The 23216-nt window shown below is 43.1% G+C and overlaps 2 protein-coding genes across 9 annotated transcripts in view; one reads left to right on the top strand and one right to left on the bottom strand.

Moving 5' to 3' along the window:
- Positions 1-17: 17 nt before the first annotated feature.
- Positions 18-7407, bottom strand: TIMM9 (translocase of inner mitochondrial membrane 9). Of its 5 annotated transcripts, none has more exons than XM_069018542.1 (4): positions 7297-7407; positions 3254-3317; positions 2836-2931; positions 18-511 (listed from the first exon to the last, which is right to left on the bottom strand). In XM_069018542.1, the coding sequence occupies exons 2-4, from the start codon at positions 3290-3292 to the stop codon at positions 377-379; spliced, it is 270 nt and encodes an 89-aa protein (XP_068874643.1). In that variant the 5' UTR covers positions 3293-3317; positions 7297-7407; the 3' UTR covers positions 18-376. The 5 variants fall into 5 exon arrangements, with proteins under 5 accessions (XP_068874643.1, XP_068874648.1, XP_068874645.1 ...); XM_069018547.1 differs by lacking the exon at positions 7297-7407 and adding an exon at positions 6894-7263; XM_069018544.1 differs by lacking the exon at positions 7297-7407 and adding an exon at positions 6573-6887.
- A 141-nt stretch (positions 7408-7548) lies between these two features.
- The window catches only part of KIAA0586 (KIAA0586 ortholog), a 68277-nt gene continuing 52609 nt past the window's right edge, over positions 7549-23216 (top strand). For all 4 annotated transcript variants that reach the window (XM_069018537.1, XM_069018535.1, XM_069018534.1 and 1 more), the window contains exons 1-15: positions 7549-8083; positions 8647-8723; positions 9286-9355; positions 10457-10523; positions 10823-11000; positions 11384-11617; positions 12248-12416; positions 13211-13390; positions 14195-14276; positions 15236-15368; positions 16754-16795; positions 18246-18466; positions 19368-19440; positions 19752-20009; positions 20185-20359. In XM_069018537.1, the coding sequence (XP_068874638.1) occupies positions 7810-8083; positions 8647-8723; positions 9286-9355; positions 10457-10523; positions 10823-11000; positions 11384-11617; positions 12248-12416; positions 13211-13390; positions 14195-14276; positions 15236-15368; positions 16754-16795; positions 18246-18466; positions 19368-19440; positions 19752-20009; positions 20185-20359 (2233 nt within the window). In that variant the 5' untranslated portion in view covers positions 7549-7809. The remainder of the gene's footprint in view (positions 8084-8646; positions 8724-9285; positions 9356-10456; positions 10524-10822; positions 11001-11383; positions 11618-12247; positions 12417-13210; positions 13391-14194; positions 14277-15235; positions 15369-16753; positions 16796-18245; positions 18467-19367; positions 19441-19751; positions 20010-20184; positions 20360-23216) is intronic.

Genomic DNA, 23216 nt, shown 5'->3' with positions numbered 1-23216 from the left:
AAGAATGCACACACGTGTATGGCTCCTGTTGATTTTATTTGAATTAAATAAAAAAGTGTATTCCCCATGTTACATTGATTGATCTCAACCAGTCTCAGCAAAAGGCAGGTGAGCCCTCCCACACCCCCGAAATTCAGACACCAGTCCGTGGGCCCTGGGAAAAGTTGTATCCGTATCATTCCGTTGTGGAAACAAACTCCACTGCCAGGCCACCACGACTGAGCTCTTGTTTAACCCTTCATGGCTCCCACTGCCTGAGCAGCACCCACAGCTCTGCTCTGAGCTGCTGGACACACGTCCTGACAGTAGGAATCCCCAAATGTGTTCTTGCCCAGGGGACACTGGCACAGCTTAAGTCTGAGCACAGTGCTCTGGTCTAACGAGGTTGGCTGAGCAGTCCTGCCTTGGCTGCCAGAGCCTCATTCTGCTGGATGTGGTACTCCTGGAATCTCATGGAGATCCTCTGTGTCATCTTTAGATACTTCTGCAGGCAGTTGTCTGAGCAAGTTATCTACAGCAAGAGGGAAACAGAGGGCTTCAGACAGTAATTAAAACACTTCCCCAACCAGGACCCAAAATATCACCACAGACAGGGATAAACAATTAGGTGAGTACATCTCATATTGTCAAGCCTCAAGATGAGAGCAGTAGAAAATGTTTAGGTTTTGTGGTATGCCTGAAACATCTTTTAATACTCATTCTCATACTAAAGTCTCCATGGAAAACACCTTGGACCTAGGAGATACCATCCTTTTGTCCTTGGGCTCCTCTTGTGGCATTGAACTATATATTTTGAAATAAATAATAAATCTATTAGTAAATTTTGTTTTAATTCTGTTTACAGACACATACTGGTTTTGATAGCCACATATGATCCACTCTCTGCTAGCTCAGTGTAACCCTGTTTTGCCCTTGTTCCCATTGGCTCTACCAGCCTTCTGGTACCTGCTTGGTTACCCTTCAGCAAAGCCACCACAGCACATCAGTCAGCTGGACAGGGAAATAAATACCAGGGCCTATCCACAGTATTTTTAAATTTAAAGTAGTTTTTTTCTATCTTAAATGTAGAGAAAGAGTTGAGAGATTATTTCTGAGCTACAGCTACCAATTTGATATTCTGTGCCATGGCTCAAAACCTTGCTATCACTGCAAAAGGTAAAAATTCGGGTAGAAAGGAAAGCCAACCCCTTTGCCTGGGAAACCAGAGATTGCTTTGGTTCTGCTCGGTACAAAGGGATGCAAAAAGCAGAAAGGATGAAAATGAACAAGACAAAACCCCAGCAGCTCCACACACCACCCAGCACCAGCCCTTCTCTCTCCTCAGCCTGGCACCAGCTACAGCCAAACCTGCTGAGCAGCAGTGAAGTCTCCCTAGGAAACAACTTTGGGAACTGCCCCAAGCCTCTGCTGCCAGAGGGAGCAGCGTGTGTGACAGCTGCTGGGGAATTCCAGACTTGGGGTGGGACTTGTGTAAGGGAAGAGCTCAGAAGCTGGGTTTTGTCAAGGGATGCATGGGGTATTAATTATATAATAAGGAACTAAAACTTTAAAGAGGAACATGGGAATTTCCACACCAGACAGACCAGTGTCCATCTAGAGTAGTGTCCTGTTTGCAGAGACAGGTGCTCTGCAAGAAATCCCATAATGGGTAATAGGGGCAGAACATCCCATAAGAAAGTTTCTTCCAAGTTCCACTGTTAACAGGCAGCTCCTGTACTACCAGACACGAACCCTCTGCAATCCACAGAAGTAACATAAGGCAGGTCACAAACAGAAAATGGTCTGGGTTGGGAGAGACCTTAAATACCATCTCATTCCAACCCCCTGCCATGGGCAGGGACACCTCCCACTAGACCAGGTTGCTCCAAGAATCTAAGAGTATTTTTTGGACCTAAATAATCTTTGATCCAGAATAATTACGACCTGTAGTAGAATTCCACTAAATCAGATGCAGGGAAGATTAGGGAAAAAAGAAATCTGTCTTGGGAAGCTAAAAGAGCTCTGTTCAGGGCAGCAGAACCAAAGCTGAAATGAGACATGAGTTTTGCCTGCAGTGAGGAATTGAACTCCAAGGACACAGAAGATGCTCAAAAAACAGTTAGTTTAAAATTTTAGGTTTTTTTTTTTCCTGCCAGCAGAGTCAAGCAAAGGTTATTAGATTTTTAACCAACAAAGTGATTAGGCTCTGAAACAGCCTCTCAACAGGCAAGAAGCAAAACCATGCGACTAATCTTATGGAGAGCTTAATCTTTCTGGAGATGCCAACGTGAGGGAGCTCCCTGCAGTGCAGGGAAGTGGATTTAACAGCCAGAGCTGTGTTCCCGTGCCTCACTACAAAGCAGGAACGTGGGCAGGTAAACAAATATTCCAGCAGGATGCTTCAAAGAATGAGATGCAGGCTGTAGGTGGGCAGCTTCCATGTCCATGGAGCTACTATCCATGAGAAGTTAAGGCACGAGAACCTCCACTGACTGCTCAGGGAATGAAACACATGGAATTGCAATGAGCAGCCAATACTCAGTGGAGACTGGGCAGATTCTGTGTGTGACAGCCACGTCTAGAATGGTTTTGGTCAGAAGGGACCCTAAAGAACATCCAGTCCCACCCCCTGCCATGGGCAGGGACACCTTCCACTATCCCAGGCTGCTCCAAGCCCTGTCCAAGCTGGTCTGCAGCACTCCCAGGGATAGGGCACTCACTTGGAAGCAGCATGCCAGAGACCACATTCCCCTGAAGGCTGCTGCCAGCTGAAAGATCAAAACTCTCGAAGTTGCTTCTGAAATTGGAAAGCTGCACAGCAATTCTACCAAAGGGTCATTAGAGGCCATCACCTACCTCTTCTGGTTTCACATCTCTGCTAGTGAAATCCTTTATGCAATCCAAGAAGCAATTTTCTGTAAGTTTATTGTATGTGCCAAGAAACTCCTTGAACTGTAAATAAAGATTGGACAATGAATATTAAAAAAAAAATCTGTGTTAACTTTTCTTGCAGCTGCATGGGCTAGCTGGTGACACTGAATCTGAAGGACAAGTCACTAGAAAAATTTACTCTCAGTCAGAAGATTTCAGCACCAAAAGCTGCTCATACTCAAAACATGCTGTTTGTCAATGGTCACCTGTTTAAATTTTGGTTGTGTTAACTCAGATGGTAACAGAAGAGTTTTTGTCCTTCCCTATGCCCTACACCTTCCACTCTCTGTGACAGAGCAGCACAAGACCTTCAAAGCCACCCCTCCCAAATGCAGCATCTCACCTGCTTGATCTGATCAGACTCTGATAATTGTCCAGCCATGTTCCACCGCCTGTGACTCAGTCACCTAAAAGTGAGGATAAAAGTCGAGTTTTAAATAAAAAACATAAATGTGAACTGCAACATTTTACATCAGAATGGAATTTTATGCATCCTTGAAGTGTGTTTAAATGCAACTTTGCTGGCAAACTTCCAAGCCATTCACTCAAAGAGAAGTTATCTATTGGGAATGTATTCAGTTAAAAGAACATCCAAGATAATTCCAGGTATGAAACTTTACCAGATCCACCTGTTATTTGCTGTCCTTTAAACACTTTTAGGGCATTTCACACAGCTAAAGTGTCTTATAAAGTACCTTATTTATTTTTTTAAGTGCTGTCAAGCTTACTAAATAAACTAGGGCAGGAGCTGGGGAAGAAGCAAAGCCATAACACTTTCTAGCCTTGGAGTTTCAGTGACTTTAGATGGGATCTGTAAAAAGTGAGGAAAAAAGGCCAATACAAACTGGCAGTCACTGAAGAGATGCAGCACCAGGTGCAGGGCCTGGTTTCTGTGTAGCTGCACCAAACACCGGAACTACAGCAAATGTTGTGGTCATTGACTGTAGTGAATTAAATGCAAGAAAAACAGGGAACAGTGAAAATGGCCTTACAGGAATGAAACAGACAAAGAAAAAGGGAAGAAGTAAACAGCCATGGATCCAAGAATTTAAACAAGCATCCTCAAGGAAGACTCACATTCCTAACCCAACACACTGAACATGTTAAGGCTTGAAAGCATCCCTGCAGGTTTCCTAGAATACTGAAGCCTCATCTTCCTTTTCCCTTAATTTCCATGTTATCTAAGACCTATCATCACAGATGATAATGCAAACTAATATCATGTGTTGACAAGAACAAGCTCCTTCAGTTTAATTCAACTCGTGGAAGAAAAATGAGCACTGAAGTGCAATCACTTTGGGGAAAAAAAAAGTTTTTTTAGCCCTTTAGCAAGGGCTACTTACAATTAATCTTCTATTATGCTTTGCCAATTTTTGGGCAAGATACTCATGTTTTAGAGAGCTTTAGCTATTGCAGTCTCTCAGCAGGGGGAAGGGAAGGGGTACACAAGCTGCCTGAACATGAACAGAGACAGTAACAATTATTTCTACAACAGAAAGAAAATGAAGCAACTAAAAATAGCACCAGGGAGCTCTCACAAGAGTGAACTCTCCCTACACCCCCTCCCAGCAGCACAGGGATTGTGACATCTGCCTCTTAACATCACACTTTATCCCTGCACAGGGAGACAATTCAGGGATTGGAGGCCAAGGGCACAGATGATTCTGGGATGTAAGATGCAAGAATTCCTCATGGCCAGACAGGTCACATGGGATATTCTGAAGGAGAACCTACAGGATAAGGTGGCTAAGAAGGAACCAGGTTTCATTCAGGCAGTCACTGAATCAGACTGGTTTGGGATGGAACAGACCTTCAGGATCATCTCATTCCAACCCCCTGCCATGGGCAGGGACACCTTCCCCTATCCCAGGTTGCTCCAAGCCCCGTCCAACCTGACCTGGAACATTGCCAGGGATGGGGCAGCCACAGCTTCTGTGGGCACCCTGTGCCAGGGCCTCCCCACCCTCAGAGCCAAGAACTTCTTTCCAATATCTAACCCTGCCCTCTCTCAGGGCAAAGCCATTACCCTTTGTCCTGTCACCCCATGCCCTTGTCCCAAGTCCCTCTCCAGCCTATCTCCTCTATCCTAAACCCCTAATTTGTTTTAGGAGAATGGACATGCCCATCACCTGGAGTGACCAGTGAGAAGTGATGGCAACTTCACTCTCACTTCTCAGCCTGTGAGAAAACAAGACCAGTGACAATTCTCTCAGGGCAGGGTATGTAGATAATTAAACAGAAACTGCAGGGAGCAGGAAAGACTTTTGTCCTCTGCCAAACACGGGAAGCTCCAAGCTTCAATTATCGGTGCCATTTTCTCACGCTCAGCGTATTTGTATTTATAGCAAACCTGATCCCTGTCCTGTGACTAATTCGGCAAGATTGGGCAGATTGAAACTGTAGTTTCACAAAGCTTTGACACCTGGGAAAGGCTCTGATTCACATCAGCACAACTGCACCATCTGATCTGAAGCGCCTGAAGCTCTTGTCCCAGTACAGGTATTTCACACATTCCACAGTGAAATTACACGGCTCTGCTGCACCTTCAGCTATAAATCAGCTACTGAACATTCCCAGGAATGTGCTGCACCTTCAGCTATAAATCAGCTACTGAACATTCCCAGGAATGTGCAAATCTGGTTCATTCTAAAGTCTGGCAAATGTATTATTTCAAGATTTCCTGCTGCTTCTCCTCTTTCCCTGCAACTCCGAGAAAACCTTTACAAAGGGTGAGGAAAGAGTGCTCAGCACCTCGACCAACCCACCCCAGAGCTTCCTACAGAGCTGTTCACACCACTCCTGCACGGTTCAGGTTTAATCCTACAGAGCCTGGAGGACTAAACACGAGTTCAAAATTCAGCATTGCCCTTCTAAACAAGGCTATTCACACTGCAGGAAGCAGAGATCTCTGAATAAACCTCTGCTGCAAGGGACACACAGCCTGGCTGTGCTGGTTCACCAGAAAGGAGCAAGAACTGGGAAATCTCCCTTCTTGAAAGGCCCTGGAGCTATTCCAGATACGTTTTGGTGTTCTAAAAAAAACATTAAGAGAAGTCCCTCTGAGCAAAATAAACAAGCCCTGTGTTTGGGACTTTTTTTCCCCCCACCTTTTAGAGAAGAGCTGAATTTTTCTGGGAAGAAGAGTTGATGGAGAGACACTATAAATCCTTCACACTTGTAATCCCCATTAACCATCTGAATTAGGTACAGGTACCAGCTACTCCATAAAAAGAAAGCTGAAATGTCTCCTTAAACCTTTGCTTCCAGTTACACACAGAGAACACCATGCAAGTGTTTCTGAAAAGGACAAAGAAGAATAAAAACATCAAGCCAAAGAAATGTGTCAAAGGATAAAAATCACAAGTCAAAGAATTGTGTCAAGGTAAACTCCCCACAGGTTGTAGAGAAAGTTCTTTTATCATGGGGGATTACTAGGCTACAACTGGGTGGACATCAGATTTAAAAGAAGCCCAAACTAATTGATTTTAAGAGGCCAGAGGCATTTAATGAAGTGAGGACAGGCTGAGAAGAGAGAGGGGCTGGATAACCGGGTTTAGCTGGTGCACAGGTTGTTATCATTCACTGCCTTCTGGATTTGGCCGGGACCCTGCTCTGAAGGAGAAGAGATCAGAGGGAGAAATCCAACACCAAGTGTGAGTTACCAGAGTCAGTCTGACCTCCGGCACCGGGGAGCCTCTCTGAGCATGCTGAACACGCGTATGGGCGTCAGTCCTGAGGGAAAACACTCCTTTTCCCATCAGCACTCTCCGATTTAAGTGAGCTCACACTTGACTGACGCTTCAAACTCAATAAAATCAAAACCTGAGGCTAAACCAACTTCACGTCGAGCTTTATTTTTTTGGTCTTTTCCTTTTACTCCATCCTCCAGTTCTCCCTTCCAAGGGCACATTGAAGCTCCTCAGGAGTCACTCGCTCAGCCAAGCCCCGGCCCAACACCGGGCACAGAGCGCCCTTATGCCCACCGAAAGCTCCCGGTGCAGGGCGGGGATTTCCCCATCCAGGGCCCACGGGGACGCTCCCGGTTCCTCACGGGCTCTCCCAAGCCATGGGAACGCTCCCGGTTCCTCAGGGTCGCTCCCGGTCCCTCGGGAACGCTCCCGGTTCCTCGGGAACGCTCCCGGTCCCTCACGGGCTCTCCCAGGCCACGGGAACGCTCCCGGTTCCTCAGGGTCGCTCCCGGTTCCTCACGGGCTCTCCCAGGCCACGGGAACGCTCCCGGTTCCTCAGGGTCGCTCCCGGTTCCTCACGGGCTCTCCCAGGCCACGGGAACGCTCCCGGTTCCTCAGGGTCGCTCCCGGTCCCTCACGGGCGCGCGCCCGTCCCCCCTCCCGTCCCCTCACGCGCCCGAGGCCCGCGCGCACTCACCGCCCCGCGCGCCGGCCCCGCAGATTCGCCACACGCGCGCGCACGAGGTCGCCCGCGGCTCACGGGCCCCGCAGATTCGCCACGGGCCGGCGAATCGGCCGCGCGCAGACCCGCCGCCCGATTTACCCTCTCGGGGCGCGCGTTTCCCGCCGGACGCTGTTGAGAGGCGAACCCGCGTTTCCCGCCGGACGCCGTTGAGTGGACGCCGTGGCCATGGCACCGCGCGCTTCCGGTGCCGGCGGCGGGAGCGGCCGGGCCAGGCCAGGACGGGCCAGGCCAGGACAGGACAGGACAGGACAGGACAGCACAGCACAGCACAGCACAGCACAGCACAGCACAGGACAGGACAGGACAGCGGGAGCGGGGCGCTCTTAGGGACGGCGGCCGTGCCCGCGGCGTGGGAGGGAACTGCGCCTCGGAGCCTTCAGGCTGCTGTCCGGCCACCACAGCGCCCGGCCCGCACGGACGCCCCTTCGTGAAGGCGCCGCTCGCCGAACCCCTCAGTCGTCCCCCATGGAAGCGGAGAGCAGCTCCAGCCAGGACTCCCTGGGCAGCCTGACGGCCGGCGATGTGCTGATCCGCTCCACAGGGCTCCGCAGGGAGAAGCCCCCGGCCGGCGGCCGCGGCAGGAAAGTGACGGTCGCCGTGCAGAAGCTCCGGGCCGGGGTCTCGCCCTGCCCGGCGGAGGTGGCTGCAGACGGAGCTCCCCGCGCTCCCCCGGCCGCGGTGCCGGCCTGGGCTCCGTGCGGGCCAGGGATCCCCCGCGTCTCCCCCGGCGCCGCTCCAGGTGTGTCGGGGACCGCCGGGTTCAGCTCAGGCTTCTGCTGAAAGCGCTGAGAGGCGATTTCAGCCACGGAGGAGTTCTGTAATTAAGGAATCTTTGTATTCTCGTACTGCAATTGTCAGCACACTTTGTTTTCCCGAACTGTTTTGCGCATGGGAAGCGAGTTGTGCAGGCGGTGAGGCCCTGGCACAGGGTGCCCAGAGAAGCTGTGGCTGCCCCATCGCTGGAAGTGTCCAAGGCCAGGTTGGGTGGGGCTTGGAGCAACCTGGGATAGCGGAAGGTGTCCCTGTCCATGGCGGCAGGGATGCTTAATCCCTGTTAAACATCCCTATTTAAAGGATCTTTAGTAACGTTCTGTTTTTCAGAGTTTTCCCCATGCTGTAAATCAAGTTTCTCATTGAGACTCACAGAATTCATTGATGTTTTTAAGCTTCAGCTCAGTCTCTGTGGTCATTTGTGCTATGAGGCTCATGATGTTTAGGCATTCAAAGATAAGGGAAGTGTGGAGCTGTACAGAAAATGCACCACACACCATTATGACCACAATAAAACTGCTTTTATCTTAGGAGTCCTAAGCACCAAGGGATATCCAGAATGTCTGCTTCCAGTCGAAACTTCAGAGCCCATGTTTTTATCCCAGATGGTAAGAAAAGTTTCTGTTCCTTCCTTCAGTCCTGAGCTAAGAGAACAGCAATTTCCTCAAAAACCTGTAGCTCCTCTAAAAGCAGCACAAGATTTTGGCTCAGCCTCTGCACCAAGGCTGTCCAGCTGCTTTTCCTCTTTGAGTTGCTGCAAATGTGGTGTTGTTGCTGATGTGTTTGGAGGGACTTTATTTAGCAGTTCTTAATTCTCTGTGTGCGAGCAATCCTGAATTGTCTCAGATTAGCACCTTGGCTAAACTTAAACAGCTGTCGTTTCACTGCTACTTCTTTGGCCACAAATGAGGAGAAGAAGCTTATTCAGCACCTAGAATATATACTTTTAATTTGAATTGTGTTTCTAGAGTTTTAGTGCCTAAAATGCCACGAGTTCTTGACAGCAATGTCCAGATGATTCTGTGGTAGAGATCATTGCATGCTTTGTGCCTTTGTGTTACTGTGTGCAGATGATTCCATTTGTGTGCTCAGCAGTTCCATCTGCCTCTAAAATTTTGCCTACTGTTGGCAGAGGCTTTGATCTCTGCTTTTTCTTCTCTTGTTCTGAAGGATTATCCTGGAGAAGCTGCAGCACAAGATGATCCTTCACTGCTGCTGGAAGATACCAGAGGACCTGAAGGTAAAACACATCAATCTACTGCTGCAGCCCCCTTTTTCTTTCCCCTAAGAAGACTGATTAATTAAAGGAAAAGGGAGCTTTTAGGTATTTTTCTTCATTACAGAAACTTCTGAGTGAAAATATTCAAAGGTTGCTTTGATAAAATGATGATAATTTTAACAAACATTCTTAAATTTTGCAAATTTTTCTGCATTCTTGCTGGCATTACACTCTTGTGATTAACTGAGTGGGACTTCTGCCAGTGTACCAGAGTGTTGAGATTCCTTTTGTTAACCAAAGTGTTCATGTTCTGAACAGACTATTTGGGGAAGGGGCTTCTTTTGATGCATTTTCCTCTTGTGAATAATTGTACTACAAAGGCATATTTTTCTTCAAGCAGCCTATACCAAAAAAAGTGTATTTCTAATCCTTAAGATTCCTAAGAAATCACAATGTCAGTATATTTTCCTTTCATTTTTGAATATGCCAATTTCAGTCAGACTTAGGGAAGTGAAGGCTTTTTAAAGAAAACACACTTCTGCAGGTTTCTTGGATATCTGGGGCTGTGTAGAGGAGAAAAAACACAAAGGCCAAAAATCAATACTTTATAGTTTCCTCTTTTACACTCACAGGCAGCAGCTACCTGACTTATCAGCATTTGCTTCCTCTGCCCAGCAAAGAGTGGGTGAGGGAGAACCTGCAATCCTTTTTTGCATAATGTAAAGCTATTAAGATAATTTGTTTTAATTTATGATGACTGCAGGGAAATATTCATATCACAGTTGTTGAGTTTTTTAGTTTTTAATTATTTTTTGAGTCAGAATTTGCAGCATTTTACTGACTTGGTTGTTTGAGCTTGAATTACCATTGAGACTTTACTCACCATTATTGGACTTTATTGATACCAGCATTCAGTGCTAGAAAAATTGTGTTAAATGAAGCCTGCTTTTGTCATTAAGTTTTCTACTTACTGAAGGGAAACAATTTGATGTTGCAATAGATGATGTGGTTCCTGCAGGCAACAGATGCTTCACAGCAAAATGAAATATATTGATATAACACTTGTGAAATAGATATGTTGTGTCAATTATCTCAACAAAATATGTTTGTCCATCCCCACAGATGATGTTTTTATTTCTCAGTATGCTACTGGCCAGAAGGAGGCTCTGAGAGCAGTATTAATGCAAAAGTAAGTGTGAATAGTTGTTAGTGTCTGAGCTGCACTGTTTCTGTACAGCTACACCACTTCTGTTTTTGCCAAAATGCATAACTAGTAAGGAAGAAGTGGGTTTTTTTACTGTTCTCTGCTAGTATTCTTTTTTTTGTGTATGAAAGTGTTTCCAGTTGATTTTATTCCCTGGAGTATCTTGTGTCAAAACTTCAAGGAGAAATGCTTATGCAGTGATGTCAATGCTGTTTGTGGGAAATAATTTGCTCAGAGGGGCTGTGGGGAAAATGCTGTTTACAAGCATTTGTTTATTTTTATAGAACTCAAAATATTCCTGTTCATAAGGAGGTGAAGGTACAGCTCTTAGGAAATGCCCCCACAGATAAAAGGGAAAGTGTTGGTGGTGACACCAGGTCAGCACCCAGGGAAGTTGACTCTGCAACAACCATTGCAGCAGCCACTGCTGCTGCCATTGCTACGACAGCTCCACTTCTCAAGGTGAGTGAGTAGCTCGTGGGAATAGCAGCTCTTTGTCCTCTTAAAATCAGAAATGTTCCAAACAAGCCTGAAATTGATGCTGGTAGCTCCAGAGAGCCTGAATCTGCTTTGTGTGTTTGTCATCTCACACTCACTGACCAATATACCAGAGCGAACTAATTTGGATTTAACTAAATGGGCAAAAGACAGAACATTTGATTTATCTGCTAGAATTTCATAATATTGCTAAACTGCCAAACTTTAGGGCTAAATAGAATTTTGTTTCTCTTGGGATGCAAATCCAGGATTCTGTGAAGGGTGTTTTGTTCTTTTCATGCTCAGACATCTTCTGCAATAATGGTTTTTCTTTCCCCTTCCCTTTTTTTTAAAATCCTTTCTTGCAGGTTCAAAATGATTTGGAAGCAAAAGTCAACTCAGTTTCAGAACTACTTCAGAAACTGCAGGAGACAGACAGGCAGCTGCAGTGGGTGTCTGAACAGCAAGCAAATATGAAGGCTCAACATGAGGAGCCCCACTGCCACCAGAGGGTCAGCGAGCTTGAGAAGCAGATGAATGCTTTCATGGTGCAACGGATTGAGCACTTGGAAAAGCTACAGGAGCAACAAATGAATATTCAGGTATCTAAGTCACAATGCAGAAACTTCAGGTTCATAATTTCTTCTGTATCTCACTGTTAATGTTATAATAATTTGGATTATTTCTTACCGTTAGAAAGAAACATCCAGTGAAAGTGGATCAAAGAAAGTGAAAGCACTCCTAACGAGAAAGATGCTGAGGGGCTGGAGCGTGTCCAGAGAAAGGAACAGAGCTGGGGAAGGGGCTGGAGCACCAGGAGTGGCTGAGGGAGCTGGGAAAGGGGCTCAGCCTGGAGCAAAGGAGGCTCAGGGGGGACCTTGTGGCTCTGCACAACTCCCTGACAGGAGGGGGCAGCCAGGTGGGGGTCAGGCTCTGCTCCCAGGGAACAGGGACAGGACAAGGGGAAACAGCCACAAGTTGCACCAGGGTAGGTTTTGGTTGGATATTAGGGAAAATTTCTTCACCAAAGCATGGTCAGACATTGGAACATGCACAAGGCAGTGGTGGAGTCACCATGCCTGGAAGTGTTCAGAAAATGTGGATGTGGACTTGGTTTGGTGGGGAACATGGTGATAGTGCTGGGAGAAGAGTTGGTAATCTTAAAGGTGTTTTCCAACCTTAACAATTCTGTGATTCAATGACCAGAAATACTCTGTAATTTTGTCTCCTAGTCCCATCTCATCAGCTCTGCAGTGAGCACACGTGGCCTGCAGCAGGGTCCTGTGCCTGCCTCCGGGCCCCTGACAAGACACTCTGAGAAGCCAGAGCAGAGATCACTCACTGATGAGGCACCTTTGTCTCACAGGGGTTTATTCCCTACCAGTGCTGCACCTGCCCAAGGTGGAGACAAATTCTTTCTGTCTTATTTTCATTGTTAGTTTTGCATTAATTTTGTGTCCATTAATATTGGATTGTGCATCACATCAGTAACGAGTAGGAAACATTTCTTCTGTGTAATTTGTTTAATTGCCCAGTGCTCTTTATAATTTGTGGGACATTCTGAAGATGTTCCAGTATCTTCTGGTTTAGATTGAAGTGAGACTTTTGATTTACTAAGTCTGCACCAGGAGGGGCCTGGACTTAAAATAATCTTATTGAGACATAATCTGTGTGGAAGCCTGTAATGAACTACAGTTGGGTTGGGGGAGGGGGGTTTAATCCCTTTATGATAGCAGTCAGAAGTATGAAATTTTCTTCCTGTTTACTTTTTGAACTAGTGCAGTAATGTTTGGCATTTTGTGAAGAATTTATAGAGCTGACATGGTTTTTTTTTCTAGATTTTTTTTTTTTTCTAGAGTCTGCAAGGGCAGGGAGTGATAGGACAAGGGGGAGTGGCTCCAAACTAAGGGAATGTAGGTTTAGATTAGATGCCAGGCAGAAATTCTTGTGAGGGTGGTGAGGCCCTGGCACAAGTTGTCCAGAGAAGCTGTGGCTGCCCCATCCCTGGCAGCGTTCCAGGCCAGATTGGATGGGGCTTGGAGCAACCTGGGATAGCGGAAGGTGTCCCTGCCCATGGCTGGAGGTTGGAACTGGATGATTTTTAAGGTCCCTTCCAACCCAAACCACTTTGTGATTCTATGATATCATTTCCTATGAAGAAAATTGTTAACCTTTAAATAACTTTATTTTTTTAGTATTCCCTGAAGCATATTCAAGCCATTTTCCAAGTCATGGGATTCATACACAGAAATCTCCCCTGAAGACACCAGTTCCTCGGAGATGTGCTCCAGAGCCTGTACCCAAAAATGGGAAAATCTCAGAGAAAGAAAATTCTGTAATGGAAAAGGAAAATATTCCCAAACCTACAAGAGAAGGTATTGTAAGACACTTCTGTCCTCCACTGGCCTAAGCAGTATGGCCTGGGAGTTCCTTTGTGTAGTCCTCACCTTTTCTGACCTGTTGGGTTGCTGGCACTTAAATGCACATATTCAGAATCTACATTTGGGCAGGGTTAGTTTTGTATTATAAGTCACTTACTCATAAGTAACTAAAGACTTGAAGACAGTGCTGACTTAATCTATAGAGTTTCAACATGATTGCTTACTGAAATATTTTTTCATAGGTTTCAGGAAGATTAGACAGAATAATGTAAAACTTGGGAGCTACTCAATAACTTTGTCATTATCATTGGTTAAATTGAATTTTATTTTTTATTTTTTCATGGGTCCACAAGGTCTCTGGGTCACTGTAATGAAAACAGCAGATGTAAAGCAAATGTATAGTAATTTACTGCTTTTGATCAGGTTCTGTCTCTGTTACAAAGCTGTCAGGTATTCCTGTTGTTCAGTGGGTCCAGGAATAAAATAATTAAGACAAAAGAAGAAGCATTCTGTCTATAATGTCAGATTTGTTCTGAGTGACTCAGTTCATTGCCATCCCAGTTCCATCCAGCTTTGCTAATTTAAAGCAATCTTAGAAAGATAGATTGGTGTGAGTGGTTTTAAGTGACTTGCCTTATCTGAAATAGATTTCTATTTTTAAATTTAAAAAAATATTTTACTCTTCTTGGTATTATATAATGGTGAAATATCTGGAAAGGAAAAGAAAACATTAAATATATTGAATTAACTTACCTTTCGTTTTTTCTGCTTCATTTCACTTCATTTTGAATTCTCCAGAAATACCACTGAAGCAAATAGAATATTCCAAGAAGACAGCATTAAGTGGCAATGAGAGGAGCTGGCATTCTGAGAGAGACAGGTGAATAAACACAACAATCCAAAACTGAGGAAGAGTTTCTGTCTGTTTTAACGAAATGGAGAGAGGTGTGTTAGATACTGATGGTGTAACAGCCACTGGTGTGGTCCTTGAGTCTGGCACAGCTCTGCTGGGGTATTTCTATGCTACTTTTGCATCATTTTTGATAGAGGGAATGGCTGGAGCTTGTGCCAGGGGAGGTTTAGGTCGGATATCAGGAAAAGGTTCTTCCCCCCGAGGGTGCTGGGGCACTGAACAGGCTCCCCAGGGGATGGGCACGGCCCCAGGCTTGACAGAATTCAGAGAGCTTGGACAACGCTCTCAGGCACAGGGTGGGATTGTTGGGGTGTCCTGTGTGGGGCCAGGAGTTGAACCCTGATCCTTGTGGATCCCTTCCAGCCCAGGATATTCCATGATTCTGTGGTTCCTGTTGAACTGCAGGCAGATGAAGGCTTGTTGCTAAGGATAACTCGTAATCCTTTCTCAGAGGTCAGTGGGTTGCACTCTTTTTCAGGAGCAGCATCCACCTAACAATTCCTAAGCTTTAAAATGGGTGAGAAAATGTTCCGAGCCATGCAGTCTGAAGCATATTTTCCACAGACAGTAATTTAATGTTATAATTTCACTAATACAATGAGAAACTGATACATATATGCTGTCTAATTTAGAACAGTGTGCACAAAAACGTTAATTGCTTCAAATGGAAAGGTATTGAGAGTTTAAATTTTGTTTATTAGATGTAGTTTCACTGTTGAAAATACAAGGATACAGCTCAGGGTGTTAAGTGGTAAACAGAGAAAACCCAATAACCTCTCTCTAAGTTCAGATGCCAAAGTGAGTTCCACTTTAGCTAAAAGTTTGGTACTTGCACTGTAAATTCCTGCTTGGTTTCACAGCTGAATACTTTCTTGGGCCACCTGAGGAGCCATGAGAGGTGTAACCAGCAGTGTTTCTCCCCTCAGGCACAATGCTTTGCCTGCAGACTCAGTCCCTTCTTTTGAAAGCTACAATTCAATTGAGAAAACAGTGCAAAAAGCAGATGATTTACTTCAAGATCTTGGCAAGTTGAGAAGAGAAATGCAGAACATTCTGCAGGTAAAGTCAATGTAATCAGAATGACCAGGGGTTTGAATAAGGGGAGTAAAAACTGTGGAGAAAAACAGAGGTCTTGTACTGATACAAGTGTTGCTCTTGCTTCTACACCTATAAAAAGACCACATTTGTTTACAATGAATTGAAATATTGGAGTCTCTGTGTGTGGAAGAGCTTTGAACCTGAGTAATGCTCTGAGTGTGCAATGGACTCTGACTGCCATTGTCCCAGACATAAAACAGGTGAGAGAGAAAGGAAGACAGAAAGAAAGAAGTGTATTTGTTCTAAGGTTTTGGATAATTTTGGTGCCTGTTCTCTGCAGAGCTACCGAGCTGATGTAGTTTTCCCATTTGGGAAAGAACAATGTTCCCTATATTTCCAAGTCAGCTTCAGGGATGACTTAAGCATTTCCTTTCTCCTTTTGCCACTTCTTTTTTTATTGAGTGCTGTTTCCAAGGAATTGCCTGGCATAGAATCCTTGTGCTGTTTCTTGTGCTAATGCTTTTGTACCTTTGGGGTACAAGATCTGCTTCTGTGCTGGCAACACAGAGCTTTTGACAGTTGAGGCTTTTATTTCTTAACCTGGTTCCATTCCTGGTTCCACCTGTCTGCTGTGGTCCTCTCTGTCCTTGTAAATATGCACAGTGAGAAAGAGGAAAAGCTTGAAAATTCAGCTCTGGGAATTGGCTTGAAATGTAAGAGTTTTGATTCTGCTGGTTCATTTCTGTGGTTGAAGGTTTCGGCTTGCATGTTTCCCTAAAAAATACTTTGTATTGCCTGTGTTTTGCTGCTACATCTTTAGAAAATGCAGCTTCATCTGTCATTTCTTAGAGCATAGATGATGCACTTTCTATAGATTTTGTAACACTTTGTAGATTTTACATTTAATTGTTCTTACTAGGAATGAAACAGGTGCCCCACTGAGGTTGCAAATATTTTCTTACCACTATTGCTAAAAACTTAAATAAATAACATACCTCAGTATAGGCAACAGAACAAGATGAGATGGGAGAAGGAATGGCAGGGGAGAAAGACACAGTTACAAAAATGATTTGAAATCTGTCTTATGAAAAAGGGCAGTAGAAAGACAGATATGATGACTTAGCAAATGGAGAGCTGAATCAATTAGACACTTAGCTATTGACTCCTCATCACTGAGAGATTTGTAGAGTGAGATAATGATAAATTTCTGGATAAATGATAAACCAGCTCTGTCATAAAGCAAAACTCTGAATTAGCTGAGGACAGAAGGTGGTGCTCTAACCCAGCAGGAGTGAGCAGTGAGGTGTTGTAGATCCCAAGGAATTCATTGTGGCCAGTGAAACTGATCCAGTATTGCCTATGGATTTTACCTTAAAGTTTCAACAGCTCTTCTTCTGTCTTTTTAGGAAGCAAGTTCATGGAAATCTGACGTGAATGATATTACAAAGGTATATCTTGAAATTTTAATGTGTTTTTCTTTTGTGGGTTTTTGGGCTTTTTTAAAATACTCTAATGCTGAAGCAGTTTTGAATGTGTTTGCAATGAAATATCACTGCCTGCCTGTTGCACACCTGTATGTTTGTTAAAGGGTTGCTCTTGTACAGATCACATTACTCTTGTCTTGTTCAGTCCTAGTAAATCCCTCGAGGGGATAATGTCAGGCAGGAAGCTGCTGTCTCAGACTGGCACAGCGTGGGCTGCTGCTTGCAGTGTTTTTTACAGATTTAACAGATCCAGTTACCATTTCATGATCTGGGTCTCACTAGCAAGTCTACATCATTTTACAGTTGATCATGTTTCTGTATTTCTTACCTTTTCTCACAGATTTTACCTGTCTTATTGAGTTAGTATTTGTCAAAAAGTTTCATTTTAAAATGAAAGCCTATATAAAATTGATAAATAATTTGATATATTGTCCTTTTCTCACCAGGCCAAAACCAAGATCATGGGATCACTGTGTTGATTCCTGTTTTGTTATGTCCATTGTGACAGTTCATCAGTTAGAACATAAACTTCTGTTTCATTCTGGTTTGCCAAAAGAGTAGCCTTAAAGCCAAAACTGAGTTGTAATCTGTGAGGGGTTTTCTTTCTGTTCATTCAGCTGATGCTCATAATTTCACTAATACAGTGAGAAACTGATACATATATGCTGTCTGATTTAGAACAGAAAGAGTCTACTCGAGTTTGGGTATTTTGATTTTGGTTTGAGGTTTCTTTTTTTTTTTTTTAAATGTACATTTATCACTTTTTAAATTTTTTACTGTTAAATAAAGTTTTCATGGACCTCTGGGTTTTTCCTCAGGTGTGTGAGAATGAATGTGAGAACTTGTTTCCTGTGTTTGTGTCCCTTTCTTTTGTACTTAGGAGCTAATTTATGCTCGATTTTTATCTCTGTGAAAAGGTTCTGCAAAGTGAGAGGTTTCATTGTTCTTTCTGAAAAGTGAAAATGAGCAAAAGCTGGAGAGGATCAAGGGGCTGCTGAGGGATTTATCTTGTTAAAACTTACAAGTATTGCTTGGTGTTTCTTGGGGTAGATTGATGCCAAACAAGTGCATATGTTTAGAGGACTTGGGCTTTTATTAGGCTTTTAATTATATTTAATTACTGTTGCATGGAGAGATTTGCTTGTGATACTTCATGTATCTAATTGCCATCTTTTCACATGCTTATTAGCCTCATTAGCATTGCTCCACATACTTCACATCATTTTCCATTTGAGATCTTTTGGATGTCTTTCACTTCTCTAAACATATTTGCAACGTAACGAACGCTGTTGAGTAATTGAAGTTGCTGGTAGTGCACATGGGCAGTATTCCACATGATGGCATCAATGTGATAACAGATTAACAGGAAATTACAATCTTTGATTAAAAGCTAGAGGTTCTGTTTCAATTTTAGTCAAAAAATCCTCCTGTTGCACCTGATCCTCCTGAACATCATCTGCTCAACAAACCATCCATCCTTCAAAATGTCAAAGTGCCAAGGTCTATACTGAGGGATGCTGAAAGGATGTTGAGAGGAGTTCAAAGCAATAAAAAAGTCCTTGAGGAGAATCTGGAAGCTGTTACACGTGCAAGAGATGCCATGTATTCTTTCACTAACTCCTTGACTACAAACAGGTCAGACCCTGCAATTCAGTGCTTTGTGAGATTGATGTTTCCAAACCTTTGCATTGAAGAACTCATGCTCTTCCCTGCAAAAAGGATTTATTGGCTCTTCTTAGCAATCATTGCCTGATTCTTGAACTTCAGATGTTTTTTGACCCTTGTGGTATGAACTGAATTCTTGTCAGGTGCCTGTTACTTCCTGCTAAATCTGAATTCTGAGGCTTTATCAGCTGGACAAACTGTTCTGCTGCCAGGGCATTTAGCTGTTTCCATACAAACTTGCATTAATAAGAAAATTAAAGACTAATTTAATTGTTCAGAGCGGAAGAGGCTTCCTAAGCCTGTAAATTTACAGAATTTAATCACCTCACAACAGATCTTTGGCTTTTGAACTTTTGCTTTGTTAATTGTGTTAAATACTCGTGCTTGAATCATAATGGAAGTTTTCTATTAAAATACAATCTAAACTTGCATTTTCCTGAGGAAGGTAGTTATTCTATATGGATAAGGAATGTTTTTTAGCCATGTTACCTGCCCTCATTATCTTCAGAGGACGTAGTAATTTGTCATCTGCTTTTTTGTTCTTTTAAGTTGGAGTACTTTTACTTTCTTGTTTTTTCAGTTGTGATCAAAGTAGGAAGTGACCCATGGCTGCCTCTTATTCCTAGAATATTTTGTAATGATGTCAGTACTTAGCAGCAGGGAGTTGGGTTTGCAGGTGGCATCATGCAGGAACAGATTTGGGGTTAAGACTCTCAATGGGCTTTGCTTGGTGCCTGTTGGGGAGTGTAGAGGTGCAGAATCTCCCTATCTGTGTTCTGGGCTTCTCTTTCTAGAGCATTTATAGGTCACTACTTTCCCAGGAACAAATCTGTGCAATTTGAGAAGCAAATAGTTCTTTCTTCTGTTTCAGAGGTGTCTTGGAAGAGATTCGTATCCGAAGGTCTGTGGATGAGTGGATCAAGGCAATCAGTGAGGAAATTCAGGTAGGGCTGGCAAAATGAGTTCAGATTTTTGTTACATTTTTCCACCTTGCCTTGTTCTTTCATGTCCACAGTAAAGTGATTTGCTCACACCTTGAAAACATGAGAAAGCTGCCTATTATTGCTGACATATAGTAAGCTAAAATATTTACCTCTGTTTTAAAGCTGTAGTTACTTAATGAAAATCCCTGGTCTCACTCGTTGGTTAACATGAAAAACAGGCCATTTCTCAGAGCTTCAAAGTTATCCACACACTCTGCTGATAGCCTTGAAGATAAAATAAAAAATTTATTACATTTATGTTTTGTATTTAGGCTGAAATGGCAAGAAATGATTCCGAACAAGGGAAACATGATCAAAAAGCCCCATGGATCAAGAGAGCCCAAAACCTCAGGGCTGTGAAGACCAAGAAAGAAATTAAAGAGAGAACTCAAAACATCCAAGGATGCTTGACAAAGAAGCCTTTATCTGCAGCTAAGGCATTGCAGAAGCAGGTGGAAGATAACAAAAGGAGACAGAGGTTTAGAACTTACTTTTCTGAAAATGTGCAGAGCAGAGAAAGAGGGGCAGATGTGAGTTCCCAAGCAGTTGGTTATTTTTCTGGTAACAACTGTGCAGGATTGACGTGAAAAATTGTGTGTGCAGCTGTAATAATTTGAAATGAAAGTGATAGCTCTGTCCTGTTCCAATTTTCATAAATGAAGAATTGTAAACTACTTTTTTTTTTTCCTTTTTGGTGTCCATCAGGGACCTGTAGGTGGAACTGCACTGGTCCAAAATGAAGATTATCTGTCCCAAGTTTATGGGAAGCCCATTTACCAGGGCCACCGTAGCACGCTTAAAAAGGGACCCTATCTGAGATTCAACTCTCCCTCTCCCAAATCTAAGCTTCCAAGACCCAAGCTGATAGAGACTGTTAGAGGTGAGTACTTCTTTGATGGGAACAAGGTGTCCCTTCCCAGTTTTTCTACTAGGAATTACTTGTAAAAATGTGTCTGTTAATTGTAGTTCATCTGCTCTTCAATATAAAGCTTAAGCAACTGCAGTGGCTTTTCAGAGAGGTGGTCACTGCCTCAGGTTTGTCAGGGCTTAAGGGGGATTTGGAAGATGTCCTTAATTTAACTTCTGGTCAGCCCTGGAGTGGTCAGGCAGTTGGACTAGATGGTTGTTGTAGGTCCTGTCCATTTAAAATAGTTTATTTCTATTTAAGATCCTTTTCAAACTAAACTTTTAAAAACTAAAAAAATACCAGAAGGTTTTCAGCTTTGCCTAATGTGTCTCTCACTTATTTTAGATTGTCAAATAAATACTTCTAAATATGGTAAATATAGTAGTATGTATTTATTTATATATATAATTGTTGTCCAAGACTTAAAGAGCTGAATTGCTAAAATTAATCACAGCTGAATGTGTTGAGAAATGAACTCAATTTTTGGGTAAAGGTCACTGGGAGATGAATTTTTTGTGTCAGGTTAATCTAGTCAATTCATTTAAATTCTTGATTCATTCCGAGTTCAGAAATATACTGAGATTTGAAAACTGAAGGAAATCTGATCTTTAATTTCCCACTTCTAATGCATTAATTGAAATATGAAAAATTGAATATGTGGGCATGAAGATGACATCTGTTAGCTTGAAAATATTGGAAGATGTAATCAGAAGCATTGGCTAAGCTCACTAAGTGCAAGTAACTCCTTTTTATTCATCCAGTTAGAGTTATAAGCAGAGTATAATTCCTTTCTGTGGTAGCTTGCTAGGGTTATTTAATTGAGAAAGGTTATTAGTTGATTAATAATGAATTCTATTCATTAGTTTTGTAGGCAAAGTGTTAGGATAAGAGGGGTCCTAGTTTTCTAACCTATTAAAAATGTGTAAAAATAATTTAAAAAGGAGACTACATGATATCTGACATTGGTCAGTGTAGGTAAACTTCATCTAGAGTTAGTAGACAGTAATGTTTTAACTGGATCTGTTTTATTTCCTGGTTACCTTTTCAAAACTTACCTGATTCCTAATACAGAAACTAAGATTACTCTTTAACTGGTATGTCAGAAAATCCAGTGTGGATCATTTTACTGGGGAGAGAGTGAGCAAATGACATGAGAAAAGATAATGATGAAGGAAGAGTGTGGAGATGGGAGAGAGGCTTAAGTGTAAGAGTAGTTAAAGTGGTGGTGGGCACAATGGAGTTAATAGGATGTGCATCCATGGAAAAATATTAACTGGCTCCCTCCACGCTTCTTGCACTTAGGCTGTTGTTACCCATGCAGGGAAAATATACTTGATGCAGTCTCAAATGTCATGTTTAAAAATGCTGTCTGGGTTTTTATTGCAGCTGTCAAAACATTATATTCTGTGTGAAATATGAGAGCTTAACATCAGAAGGCAGCCAGTCACTTGATGAAATCATGTTTTTAGGCCATTGCAACGGATGGTGTAAAACATGTCTATGTCTCTGAAGTCAGGCACTGCTGGGGTTTGAGGTTGGGCCTTTTTTTATATCATTATTATTACTGTTATTTTAACATTATTGGGTAACCTGGTCTAGTGGAAGGTGTCCTTGCCCATGGCAGGGGGTTCCAACTGGTTGATCCTGAAGGCTCCTTCCAACCCAAACCCTTCTGTGATTCTGTGGTTATGATGTACATCCACAGTGGCAAATCCTCCAAATAGTACAAGAATTTGTTGTTTGGCCTGATGTGGTCCTTATGGCACTTTCCTTACCTGTGCTCTGGAGCCCAGTTGTGATCTGGGAAGAGAAAGTGTTATTGGTAGAAAGTATTCACAATTCTCATAACCCTCTCAGAAAATGTGGGTTATAGTCCTGGCAAAAACCTAGAAAACTTTTCAAAACTCACCATTTCTTAGAAGGTGAGACCCTGTTATGTGTAAACCACAAGCCTTGTGACTTAGATATTTTATTTGCCCTCTCTTGAATGTCTTTTTTTTGGTGAAAAGTGGTGTGCTGGTATCCTCTGGTACATCACTCTTTTAGACTGCTGGCTGTGCTGCACACCTATAATTTAATTTATTCTGTACAGATTTGTTTGAGTGAAATGTGTGCTAGTAAGCACTTAGGGTAGTAATAACAGTGATATAGTGACCACTAAGATTTGAATTGAGAACAGGCACTTCTTCAAAAATATTTAATCAGCAGTTCTGCTTTTGCTGAGTCCTAAGTGAATTTTCTTCTCTATTTATTGGGCTCTTGTCCTTTATAGAAGGTCATAACCTTTCCAAGGAGGCCAATTTCATCATTCCAGAAACAATATCTTGTAAAGTGGCAGAAAGAGTGTCCCCCTCCCCAATCTAATTATAATGAATAGGTCATTTGATCATTTGAAACTACCAGTTGAATTCAGTAGTGTCAGTGAAATGGGAAGGTGCAGGTTCTGTGAAGTTGTAACAAGCTGCTCCTGTGCTTCAGCTTTTTTCTGTTGGAGCCAAATAGAAATGAAAGGGAAAACTGCACTGGATCAATGCTGCCTTCAATCTTCCAGAACTCCTGCGTGTGACACACAGCTTAAAAGCTCTTTGCTGGAAAACAGAGTGAACTCTGGATAGCCTTTTCCCAGAGTGATTCCCTTCCAAGCCATTAAGTCAGGCAGCAGCAGCACAGCAAACTGTGTTTGCAACAGTAAAGCCACCTTAAAATTTGTTTCTCTATTGAACATCAGGCTGCAGTTAGTGGAAGTTATGGTTTTGTCTCTATCCTGACAGTAAATAAAATAAGACACCTCCTTTGTATTCTTATCTAAGGGAAGAATGGAATTTTTTGC

Source organism: Aphelocoma coerulescens, chromosome 5 (assembly GCF_041296385.1).
Source record: "Aphelocoma coerulescens isolate FSJ_1873_10779 chromosome 5, UR_Acoe_1.0, whole genome shotgun sequence".
NCBI classification, from domain to species: Eukaryota; Metazoa; Chordata; class Aves; order Passeriformes; family Corvidae; genus Aphelocoma; species Aphelocoma coerulescens.
The sequence above is the reverse complement of the archived record's forward strand: the minus strand, read 5'-3'. Positions and strand labels throughout refer to the sequence as shown.